General features: G+C 35.2%; 1 protein-coding gene across 4 annotated transcripts in view; it reads right to left on the reverse strand.

Annotated features, from left to right (window-relative positions):
• Window positions 1-1,128: 1,128 nt before the first annotated feature.
• PHF14 (PHD finger protein 14) overlaps window positions 1,129-13,038 on the reverse strand; it is a 199,913-nt gene continuing 188,003 nt past the window's right edge. For 2 of the 4 annotated variants that reach the window (XM_070369782.1, XM_070369785.1), the window contains one exon: window positions 1,129-1,330. In XM_070369782.1, the coding sequence (XP_070225883.1) occupies window positions 1,256-1,330 (75 nt within the window). In that variant the 3' untranslated portion in view covers window positions 1,129-1,255. Of the gene's footprint in view, window positions 1,331-1,848; window positions 1,901-13,038 lie in introns of those variants that run through there. The other 2 variants (XM_070369783.1, XM_070369784.1) reach the window with 2 other exon arrangements.

Raw genomic sequence — 13,038 nt, forward strand, 5'->3', positions numbered from 1 at the left:
AAAAAAGGGAGGAGTCAAATTGTATTTGCTTATTCCAAGGGCCCTCTTCAGACTCTGACATGCCTTCTCAGGCTTTTCTTTGGCTCAACGTCTGCTTCAGAATTCACCACCCAGGGAGTCCAGTGTATGGGATAGAGCTGTTTTCCTGATACCCATTATTTGAGGTTATACACATCAGTGAATGTTCTATCTTGCCTACTTGCAGTTTTCCCCACTTTGGTGTGCTATGATCATAGCTGCCAGCCTGTCCCACTGCCACACCTTTATAGGGCTCCTCAGATGCTTGTGATAAAACCATCGCTCCAGGGTAAGTACAATACACAGACCCCATTCTCACAGGGAAGCAGTGTGTGCTGGCATGTTCTTATAAGCTTTCCAAAGTTTTGCTTCTCATTTTAAGAAACTCTGCTTTAAATAATCAAACAAAGGCATCTGCCAAAAAACACTTGGCTCTGCAAATAGCAAGTAGATTTGTTCCTCCTGCTGAGGTTTGCAGATGATAGCTTAGGAATTAGAATCAGGAAAAGTAATATGTCTGGTTACTGAGAACTCTGAGAAAGATAGGAATCAAAGGAATTTTAGAAAACTCCTAAGCCAAAGAAACACAAGTAGGGAACAAATGTCCAGAAAAAATGTGTAAGGCCTAAGCACATACTAGGTCCTTAGTAAATATCATGTGAATTCAAAATCATGGTACTACTTCTGTCACAGAGAATGTTAAGTTACCATTTCTTTTCAGCCTTTACCTGCAATCCCAGAGTATTATGTGATGTATAAGTTGATGAAATCAGAAAATGATATTTCATCCTGTGGCACTTGCTGGTTTTCAATTGCAAACATTTCCTGTTCATTTTTGAACTATGTTGGATTTCTTTATATTAATAATTGGAATTCTATTAAGGTTCCTGAAAAAGACAACACAGACTTGCAAGCAAAAAAAAAAAAAACTTTCAGAGTTTGTTTTTTTTAGGTCATTCACATGTGATAACACTTGGATTACAGATAAGAGGAAATTCTGTCTCTATTCTCAAATTCACTAGAGAATTAAAAAAATATATTTTAAAGGTCTTTTATACAAATGTTTAAATTGCTCTAAAAAAGCATACAAATTCCAAATGCAAAGTCCCATTTCATTTTCAATGACTTTATTGAGAACATTTTGCAAATTAGATTTTACAGTTTAACATTTTACAATTAGAAATTTCATCTGCTACTACATAAGTTGCAAACTTCTCAAAACACTACAGAAAATCCTTTATTTCTTTGAATTTTTCTGTTCCACGCTGAGCTCCTGAGATATATTTTTTCTTTCAGCTTCATTTTCATCTTCCTGTGAAATAAATTTGGGAAAACATTAAAATACAAACCTTAGAGCATTTAATCACTTATACTTCATACACTTTAACTTTATTTCTCTGAAGAATTAACTATCATGATTCCAGTAATACTAGGGAAAAGGCTATAAACAAAATGGCACAATTATGTAACATTTAAATATTTACAGTGCATGCTGTTTTATACTACATGTTAGCTAAATTTTTCTATGTATTTTTAAAAGCAACTTATTTTATCAATGACCTAAAAATTACTTTTGAAAACACTTGCCACTAAAAAAATATCCTTTTTAGGGGTCAATCAGATATTTTTACTTCACTATTTGATAAAAAAAATAGTAAATGTAACTTCTGAGACACTTGATGTACATTGGCATTTTTGTCTCATCCAGCAGACTTTCTTGACAGGTCTGCCAATTTCCCAATTACTTGGACCACCATATGTTATCTGAAAATCAGTCAGCTCTAAAATAGGAAACTCTAAAATGGGCATGTCAGGCAATAGAATGCTTACATCTTCTACAGTTTCGATTCTGAGTGGTGGCTTCATAATTCATAGCAGGGTCCTGTGGAACATGGTGAATAAATAAAGTGACATCATAATGTCTGCTTCCATAGGAATGAAATACATCTTATGTTCAATATTAAATGGTGACCTCCAAAGTATAAATGAATGAGAATCTGGAAAAATATGTCACCTTACACTTTATAATCCATCTCATCATCTATGTTCTTTCAGTAACACCCAAGTACGAAGCAGTCTTGCTTTCCTAGTATTCCTGAAAGGCCTTTTGTTCTTATTAACTGAAGTAAAACGCATTGTCTAACTCTTCACAAGTTAAAGTATGAGTATCTTAATTTCTTAAGCATCTGTGGACAACAGTAATTATATCAGTATCACCAAACATATAACCCTGTATCTCTTTATCTTCTTATAAAACCAAATTCAATTAAATTAAATAATTACTGAGCTTTGGTTACTAAACTGACTTTATTAAGTAAATGCAAATCAAGATGTGTGTATATATATCTATGTTTTCCATGAAAGACCACATCCTTGCCCATAAATATTAAGGTAGAGAAAGCTTCCTTTATAGACACTGTCTCTAAACTTCAATAGCAACTGTCATTTAGCCTTTGTCAATACCAGAAAAGTAGAAAAGTTATCAATATTATCAGTCAGACTGAATAATTATAGATATGTTGGATAGAGAGGATGGGGTTCTGAATATCAATTTAGGTGATGTAATTTTAATGTATTTTTCTACGTATAACAACCACTGAGTGTTTTTTTTTGTTTTTTCAAATTTTCTCTACTGAATAGAGATAGAATGTTGAATTGACTATTGAAAATCTGTTAATGAACAGGTAGTTTTTGGGTTTCCCTGGTGGCTGGCTTCCCAGTAGTAAAGAATCTGCCTGCAATGCAGGAGCTGCAGGAACTGCAGATTTGATCCCTGGTTGGGAAGATCCCCTGGAGGAGGGCATGGTAACCCACTCCAGTATTCTTGCCTGGAGAATCCCATCGATTGAAGAGCCTGGCAGGCTACAGTCCATAGGGTCACAAAGTCCAAACACGATTGAAGCAACTTAGCACACACGCACGCAGTTTCCACTTTAACACTTTAACTCAAACAGAGATTACATTTTAATTACAACCTAATAAAAACCAAATCCTATTCCATATTTTCCACTGTCTTCTTCAGGTGGAACACTGACAGAAAGTGTTACATCAGCAGGTAAAGGTGGCAAGATTTTACTAGGTAGGACTGAATGTGTCTATATGTTGCACAAGGCAAGGTTTTATCTTTATCTTATATTCCTACCATCTAACAGGGCATATTTAGTATCTAGGTGGAGTTCCATAAACGTTTCCTGAACTATTTTAAATACTGGGATAAAGAATGAATAAGAGGTGTGTGCTTTGGAAAAGCAAAATATCCTTCCTTATCTAGTGGTTACACTTCTGAGTTTACTAAAACAGTACTGAAAACAGGAATGAGCAAAAACGTTAGAAGCAACATTAGACAAAATTGCTTTTACCAAATTCATAGTCTTTAAGTTTTGAAAAAAAAAAAAATGGAGCTTTTATCATGTGAACGGTCTAGTAAGTCCTCACAGCAATATGACTTACTGGTTTAACAAGGTGGTTACCTAGTTTTCCCCTGAGAACTCGGAATTATCTATAATATTTACTTCCATAAATGGCAACCCACTCCAGTACTCTTGCCTGGAAAATCTCATGGATGGAGGAACGTGGTAGGCTACAGTCCATGGGGTCGCAAAGAGTCCGACACGACTGAGTGACGTCACTTTCACTATATAATGTCAGTCTTTTTGTTGAATTTTTCTTAGGAATAAAGTATAGCTAATAAATGCATGTCTAATAGTACCTCCTGTTCAGCATAGGTACAAAAGTTTCTTATGATGAGAGTCTGTCTTAAAATATCTTGCCTTTCTATGCCTTTAAACTATTTATGTAAGTTAGCAAGATACAATCTCTTCTACCTTTGGATAAAAATAGCTGTAATCTGGATATAGATTCCATAAAGGATTATGGAAGTGTAGAGAAGGCATTTAGTCCCACTGATAAGAGTCCCACACAACATAATTGCTGTGGTATAGTATCACCAAAATAATAAAACTAACAGCAATAGATTTTAATCACTATAAATAAAACATCAGAATTAGATATAATAAAACTCCAGAAATGATTTTAGAAGTTGTCTTTTTTTTTTCCAGAAGTGCTAACTTGTATTGTTAACGTTACATTGTCAATTTTTATAAGAACTTTATCAACAGTTCAAAATTAATAAAATCATTAAAATAGTTCAGGCAGCAAATCAAATATCATTCACAAATGACTGTGTAATGAATGAAACTACAAAGAAAGGAAGCTCTTTTACCGAAGTATTTCTTCGCTACCGGATTAATAAAGGCTGACAAAAATTTCTCCTGATAGATGGCAGGTTTTGTCACTCTTTTCTAAGATAAGACATCTGTTTGTTTCCCAGTGAAAGAAGACCCTTGCTACAAGGATCATTTTCTTAGTGACAGCCCTGACAAGTTTGACATTTGTTTCATGAAGTATTCTGAAGCAGCCAACAAGAAAATGTACCCTTTGGGGCTACTGGGAAGTAGACAGGTTTACCTCTTAATGTTTAAGCCTGTTAATTTATACTCCAGAAAACATGTGATTACAGCAACCTTGCAGATCTGCTGTTACATGCGGAATTTCAGGAATACACACACGTAACAGTAACACTCGTAATGCCAAATCATTACACGTGATTCCTTGACCTCCCTGCTCTTTGTACACTGACAGAACTGTTGGAGTGAGGAGAATGTTAATTTCTAGGCATAGAGGGACCGTGTAATTATGGACTCATGCTCCAGGTGGCAACATGAGACTAAGAGAGTCATTCAAACAGAAAATAAGTAAAAACGGTGCCATTTTTCATCTAAGCTAGATCCCATAAAACCCAAAAGAGTCTGTTTAAATACTACTCAGCTTGCAGCATCAATTTGGAAGAGGTAGCCTTCTATTTCCCTTTATTTACAAATTTGACTTTTTCTCATAATAGTTGAAAGAATTAATGTCAATAAAACCTATCCATCCCGCTTTTCCTTTCTCTTGAGGTAACCAACTCCAAACAAAGAGCAATTATTTTAGCAACTGGACTTCTTAATGCTCAGGTAGTACCTAGATTCAAAATTACAGTCTATGAATAAAGATGACTCTGTATTTATGCTACAGACTGTCAAGTTTTAAATGATTTCTTTTAAAGGTTGGATTATTCAAAGGGACAAATTTTCCCCATTATTTCATCTTTAAAAATGACTTTATGAGTACCTTTAGAGTAGAGAAATCTGTCAAACATTACTTAACCAAATAATTAGGGTTAACATTACCAGTAACACATATTAACATCAACCCTTTGGTAAGATGCTTTACAAAGGGCATGTTAATTCTGATTTGTGGTATCCTTCCCAGCAATGCATGAACCTCAGTCTAATACAAAAAACATCAGATAAACACTCTATAAAAGAATTAAACAGTAGAAGATAATAACACTGTAGGAAGCTGGATAAAGGGCAAATGGGAATTATGTGTGCTATTTCTGCAACTTTTGAAAGTGAAAGTGAAGTCACTCAGACATGTCTGACTCTTTGCAACCCCGTGGACTGTAGCCTACCAGGCTCCTCCGTCCATGGGATTCTCCAGGCAAAAATACTGGAGTGGGTTGCCATTTTCTTCTCCAGGGGATCTTCCCAACCCAGGGATCGAACCCAGGTCTCCAGCATTGTGGGCAGACGCTTTACCCTCTGAGCCACCAGGGAAACTCCTAAGTTTTGGTAAGTCTAAAATTATTTAAAATAAAAAAAAGATTTAAAAAACAAAATAGAAATGAATACTTGATGAAAGTTTTCTAAATTCAAAGTAAGGGTGATTTATGCACAAAGATTTTATGTAAAAGAAAATTCAAGGTTACTTTAGCCTCTACATTGAAAATATACAGCTAAAATAAATTGTTTATGCTTTCCATTTTTGCACTTAAAATTCCTTTCTTAAGTACCTCAACTGTTTATTATGATGATGCTATTAATTTTTTATTTTCTTGTCTGTGCTTCCAGGCATTTTTCTTACATTTCTACTCACAGTCAGAAAATATAAGCTTTATTTCCAGAAATAAGAAAGCATAATGGGAGATTGTTTTCAAAGAGAATGATGTCAGCTGTTTTCATTTTATAGCAGCAGACAAAGACATATGGTGGGAACTGTAAAATAAAGTGAGAAAGTACAACTAAGCACTAAAATATTTCTATTATCTTTTGATATTTTCTTTAGATTTTAAATATTCCTTTAATCAGAAGAGTTTCTATAATCAGATTCAAATTAATAGTTGAAATTATCTGTATGCTTTAACTATGATCCTTCCAAAACTTCCAGTAAAAAATATGAAGATACACTTAAGCTGTTAATTGTAGAGTAAGTATAGAAAAGCAATATATAATATACTCTAATCTGTGGTCAAAAATTACTCTTTTACTTATTTAAAACGTACCAGATGTAACTCTCAACAGCATTTAAGATTATGCTTTTAATACTGAAAATATGCTAGTGCTGCACAATGGGAAAAATTTATCTTAATAACTGAAAAAATTCTGATGATAATGAAAATGTTTTAGGCAAAAACGAGCATGCTGCATGCTTCAGACTAAAATTAATTAGAGTTTTTAACGTTTTACAATTCCACCATAATTCTTAAAATGGTGCATTTACTTCATGGCAATAAACACTTGGATCATTAAGTAAAGTGCAAAATGTGTGTGATGTGCTACATTTAATAACCTTTGGCCCTTTTTTCTGTTCTTCTGGCATTCAGTTTTCCAATGCATTGAATAAGCAATTGAAGACCACAATTAAATTTCCTGACGTTGCATATTTGAGATTCTTATTTCATTTAATACAAAAGGCAATTAGTCTACCATTTTACAACTGAATCCTAACTTTAGTGGGCCGTGATAAAGATACTGAAATGAACTTACAAGAAATGCTTAATTAAATTTACAGTAAAAAGCAAAAGAGGTTTTTTTCTTATGACAGAAGTTGCATATTTAATTAGAAAGTCTATGGCTACACTGTAAAATTACAGTAACCTGGGAAGTTCTCAGTGAACCTAGTTCAAACATAAATGTTGCTAAATAAGATGGAGCTATTTTATAAATTTCTACCTTTTTCTCTACTTAGTGATTCAACAAAAGATAGTTAAATATTGTTTAATATTGTAATATTATCTAATATGCTAATATTACCTAATATTACAAACTCATGGGCTTTATGTTAATAGCAAGTATAATACATACATAAAAGGACAATGAGTGCTCAGTCATGTCCGACTCTTTGCGACCCCATGGACTGTAGCTCTCCAGGCTCTGTCCATGGAATTTTCCAGGTAAGAATACTGGAGAGGTTTGCCATTTGCTACTCCAGGGGACCTTCCTGACCCAGGGATCGAACCTGTGTCTCCTGCATGGGCAGGTGAATTCTTTAACCCTGTGCCACCTGGGAAGCCCCAAAGGGATGGTAATAAATTTCTAATTTCATGTGTGAGTATATATGAATTTTATATCTCATTTATTTCATTTATTAACCATCATATCTCTCCATCTGTGATTCTGGAGATCTAGTTAAGTTTGCCCTTCTAAATCTTTAGTTGAGTAGGTTTGTCCTTCTAAATCTTTAGTTTCTCTTGTTACCTTTAACTTCCTTGTGGTGTTTTTTGATGGCCTGGAAATGGGATAGTTAAAAATAAGGCTTTGGATTTCCCATGTATGATTTGAGATCGAGAGAATTCCTGTGACCTGGGAAGAAAGGCCCTAAGGACGGGTCAGCCATTTGGGGAGGGCATATTAAAAGGAGATGGAAAACAGTAAGTGCAAGATAAGAGTCTGGCAAAATCGAATTAAAAAAACGAAAATGAATGATGGATGGTAAGTGTGAGTTAGGGCAGACACTTAATGAGTATAAACCTAATTCTATAAGCTTATATCTTCCCATAAACATTAAAAAAAGCACACAACTTTGAATTTTTAGGTATTTAGCAGGTTGCTAACCTGCTGGGCCTAGAAATTTTAATCATATTCTTTTCTTCTCTGACAGATGAGTTCTTGTATAAGGCATATGTCTGATAACCCCTGCAGAACTTATAATCTTAAAGATAATAAATTTTCCTTCTCTGGTAGGCTTCTAATATCTAGGAAATAAGCTTAAAAGTGTACACCAGAAATCAAATTCTATAATGGGGCAATATATTTTCAAATGAGAACAGCACAAATCCAATGTGTATGAATTAAAAGATTATGTTATATTAAGATATAACATTTTAAGAGGCTCTTCAGAAAGTATTTTTTGCATAAATTATCTATTATTCACTAAATGTAACATTACAAAAATCCTAAATGTGCTAATATTTAAGATAATAAATATGAATTTTTACTTTTCCCACAGGTATTCAAGGAGAAGAGAGATTTCTAAATTTATGTTGTTTGATTTTTTTCTGTCCTAAACATACACATACAAGATTAAATTTCATCAAGCAAAAATGAGGCAAAAATAATGTCTAAAAATGTTTGAGGTAAAAAAGCTCATCAGTAAAATAACAGTTCCACAGCTAAGAAATTTCTAGGTTGTATAAAAATCAGTGACTGACTCATTAAACTTTCCAGTCACACATGCACTGTTTTATGACTGGAAATTATTCAGCAATAAATGAGTTCCTTATACAAGCTGGAAAAAACTTATATGTAGCATGTTTATATTTATTAATATAAGCAATAACCATTGATATTGGAATTGGCCATTGTGGAAGAAGTGACTTCTTCAGTAATATGTGACAGCATTTTGTTTATCCTTTACAATATGATGAGAAGTTTAATGCAGGCATTTTACATATATAATATTAAAAGGATTTTGGTGGAGGAGATCAAGATGGCAGAGTAGAGGGATATGGAGCTCACCTGATGTGTATGTGTGAGAGAGAGAGAGTCACTCAGTTGTGTCTGACTCTTTGTGACCCCATGGACTGTAGCCCACCAGGATTGTGTCCATTGGGATTCTCCAGGCAAGAATACTGAAGTGGTTCACCATATCCTCCTCCAGGGGATCTTCCCAACCCATGGATTGAACCCAGGTCTCCTGTACTTCCTGATGGATTATTTACTGTCTGAGCCACCAGGGAAACCCTGACCTGCTCTAACAAATATATAAAAATATATTCTTTTAGTTTTCGCGTATCTGAGAAATTCTTTTTTTTTAATTTACTTATTATTGTTGTATTAGATGCTCAGTCATGTCTGACTCTTTGTGACTCCGTGGACTGGAGCCTGCCAGGCTCCTCTGTCCATGGAATTCTCCAAGCAAGAATACTGGAGTGGGTTGCTATGCCCTTTTCCAGGGGATCCTCTCAACCCAAGGATTGAACATGGGTTCCCTCACAGCTCAGTTGGTAAAGAATTTGCCTGCAATGCAGGAAACCTGGCTTCAATTCCTGGGTTGGGAAGATCCCCTGGAGAAGGAAATGGCAATCCACTCCAGTATTCTTGCCTGGAAAATCCCAGACAGAGAAGCCTGGCAGGCTACAGTCTATGGAGTCGCAAGAGTCAGACATGTCTTAGCAACTAAACCACCAACCACCACCACCTCCCATATTGCAGGCAGATTCTTTACCATTTGAGCTACCCTAGAGGTTAGTCAAGGCTATGGTTTTTCCAGTGGTCATGCATGGATGTGACAGTTGGACTGTGAAGAAAGCTGAGTGCTGAAGAATTGATGCTTTTGAACTGTGGTGTTGGAGAAGACTCTTGAGAGTCCCTTGGAGAGATCCAACCAGTCCATTCTAAAGGAGATCAGTCCTGGGTGTTCTTTGGAAGGACTGATGCTAAAGCTGAAACTCCACTACTTTGGCCACCTCATGAGAAGAGTTGACTCATTGGAAAAGACTCTGATGCTGGGAGGGATTGGAGGCAGCAGGAGAAGGGGATGACAGAGGATGAGATGGCTGGATGGCATCACTGACTCGATGGACATGAGTCTGGGTGAACTCTGGGAGTTGGTGATGGACAGGGAGGCCTGGTGTGCTGCAATTCATGGGGTCGCAAAGAGTTGGACACGACTGAGCGGCTGAACTGAACTGAACTTAGAGGTTAGTTAGCTCTATGAATACTAAACCAATCCTAAAAGAAATATCTAAAGGTCTTCACTAAATGGAAAAGAAGGAAGTATCTACATTAAAGGCAAATAAATAAAAGGACTGAAGATTACTTAAATAAGTCAGTGCAAATATTAACAATAAAAAACAATGAAAAAATTCTGTGAAAGTAATTATAACTACAATGAGCAGCAAAAGGATAAAAATTAAGATGTAAAATAGGACATCATAAAATGTAGGGAGGGAAGTAAGAAAAATGTAGATCTTTTAGAATATTTGAGTTTATATGACTACCAGTTGAAAGCAAGTAGGTAAGCTACAGGTTAATATATTTGAAAACCAGGATAATCACAAATCAAAAACATGCAGGAACTTCACAAAAATCAAAAGGAAAGGAACTATAGCATAATAGAAAAGAAAACTATCAAACCACAAGAGAAAAACAAAAAGAAGACAGGGATAAAGAAGGAATACAAAGGAATCAACTGGAAAACAAGATTTAAAATGGCAATAAATAATTATCAATAAATAATTTAAAGGTAAATGGACTAAATTCTCCAATCAAGACACAGAGTGGCAGACTAGATAATAAAACAAAAACCCACAATATACTGCCTACAGGAGATTCTCTTTAGGGAAGAAAATGTATACATTGAAAGCAAGGGGATAGAAAAAGGTGTTTCATGCAAACGGAAATGACAAAGCAAAAGTAGCAATATTCATATCAGACAAAACAGACTTTAAAACAAAGGCCATAAAGAAAGATAAAGGAGACTACATAATAATAGAAAGATCAATTCAAGAAGAGGTGTATAAGCACCCATTATAGAAGTGTTTAAATACATACATAATAACAGACATAAAGGGACAAACTAATGGTAATTCAATAAGGCAATGGAGATTGATCCTAAATGACACACTAGAACAGACTTAATTGAGATCTCTAGGATAATACATCTAAAAAGACCAGAATATATATTCTTTTCAAGTGCATATGGAACATTCTCTAGGATAAATATATCCTTTACATACTAGGACACAAAACAAACCTCCATAAATTAGGAGGATGGAAATTATTTCAAATATCTTTTGTAACTACGACATGAATAGAAATCAATAACAGAAAGAGAAACAAGGGGGAAAAATGATTACATGGAGACTAAACAAAATGTTACTAAAAAATCAGTGAGTCAATGATGAAATCAAAGAGGAAATAAAAAATATCTTGAGATAGATGACAATAAAACACAACCATACAAAATCTATGGGGCACAGCAAAAGTCGTTCTAAGCAATCCTGAGAAAAAAGAACAAAGCTGGAGGTATAACATTTCCAGACTTCAGACAACACTATAGAGCTACAGTAATTAAAACAGCATGGTGTTGGCACAAAAGCAGACAGAGATCAATGGAACAGAAAAGAGAACACAGAAATAAGCCCGTATGCCGTTGGTCAATTAGTCTTCTTCAACAAAGCTGACATATATAATGGAGAAAGACATTTTCTTCAGCAAGTGGTGTTTGGAAAGCTGGACAGCCACATGTTAATAAAGTTAGAACAGTCATTCACACCATTTACAAAATTAAACTCAAAGTGACTTAAAGACTTATTAAGACATGACACCATAAAACTTCTAGAAGAGAACACAGGCAAAATATTCTCTGACATAAATTGTACCAATGTTTTCTTAAGTCAATCTCCCAGGGCAAAAAGCAATAAAAGCAAAGATAAACAAATGGGCCCTAATCAAACTTATAAGCTTTTCCACAGCAAGAAAAGAGAAGAGTTAGTTGCTCAGCTGTTTCCAGCTCTTTGCAACCCCATGGACTATATATAGCCCATCAGGCTCCTCTCTGTCCATGGAATTCTCCAGAAGGGAATGGGTAGCCATTCGCTTCTCCAGGGGATCTTCCTGGCCACGGGTTGAAATGAGGTGTCCTGCATTGCAGGCAGATTCTTTACCATTGGAGCCACAAGGAAACCATAAACAAAATGAAAAAACAACCTACGGACTGGGAGAAAATATTTCCAAATGATGTGACTGACAAGGGCTTGATTTCCAAAATATACAAACAACTCATACAACTCAGGGCTTCCTGGTGGCTCAGTGGTAAAGAATTGGCCTGCCAATGCAGTAGATGCAGGTTTGATCCCTGGATCAGGAAGACCCTTGGAGAAGGAAATGGCAACCCATTCCAGTATTCTTGCTTGCCAAATTCCATGGACAGAGAAGTCTGGCAGTTTACAGTCCACAGGGTTGCAGGAAGTCAGATACAACTTAGCGACTAAATAACAACAACATACAACTCAGTAACAAAAAAACAACCCAATCAAAAAATGGGCAGAAGACCTAAATAGATATTTCTCCAAAGACATACAGATGACCAACAAGTACATGAAAAGATTTTCAACACTGCCAATTATTAGAGAAATGCCAATCAAAACTACATTGAAGTATCATCTCACACAGTTCAGAATAGTTATCATGAAAAAGTTTACAAATACTAAATGCTGAAGAGGGTTTGGTGAAAAGGAAACGCTCCTACACTGCTGGTGGGAATGTAAATTGGTACAGCCACTACGGAAAATAGTATGTGTTCCTTAAAAACCTAAAAATAGTTACCCTATGATCTAGCAATCCCACTTCTGCTCATATATCCAGAAAAGACAAAACTCAAATTTGAAAAGACACATGCACCCTAATGCTCATAGCAGCACTATTTACAGTAGCCATGGAAACAACATTAGTGTCCATCAACAGATGAATGGATAAAGAAGTGGTACATATATACAATGGAATATTACTCATCCACAAAAAGAATGAAATAATGCCATTTGCAGCAACATGGGTGAACCCAGAGAATATCATACTAAGCAAAATAAGGCAGAAAGAGAAAGATGAATACCATATGATAAAACCTGTGGAATCTAAAAAAAAACTATACAAATGAACTTATTTACAATATAGAAATAGACTCACAGACATAGAAAAC

Source organism: Bos mutus, chromosome 4 (genome assembly GCF_027580195.1).
Source record: "Bos mutus isolate GX-2022 chromosome 4, NWIPB_WYAK_1.1, whole genome shotgun sequence".
Classification (NCBI taxonomy): domain Eukaryota; kingdom Metazoa; phylum Chordata; class Mammalia; order Artiodactyla; family Bovidae; genus Bos; species Bos mutus.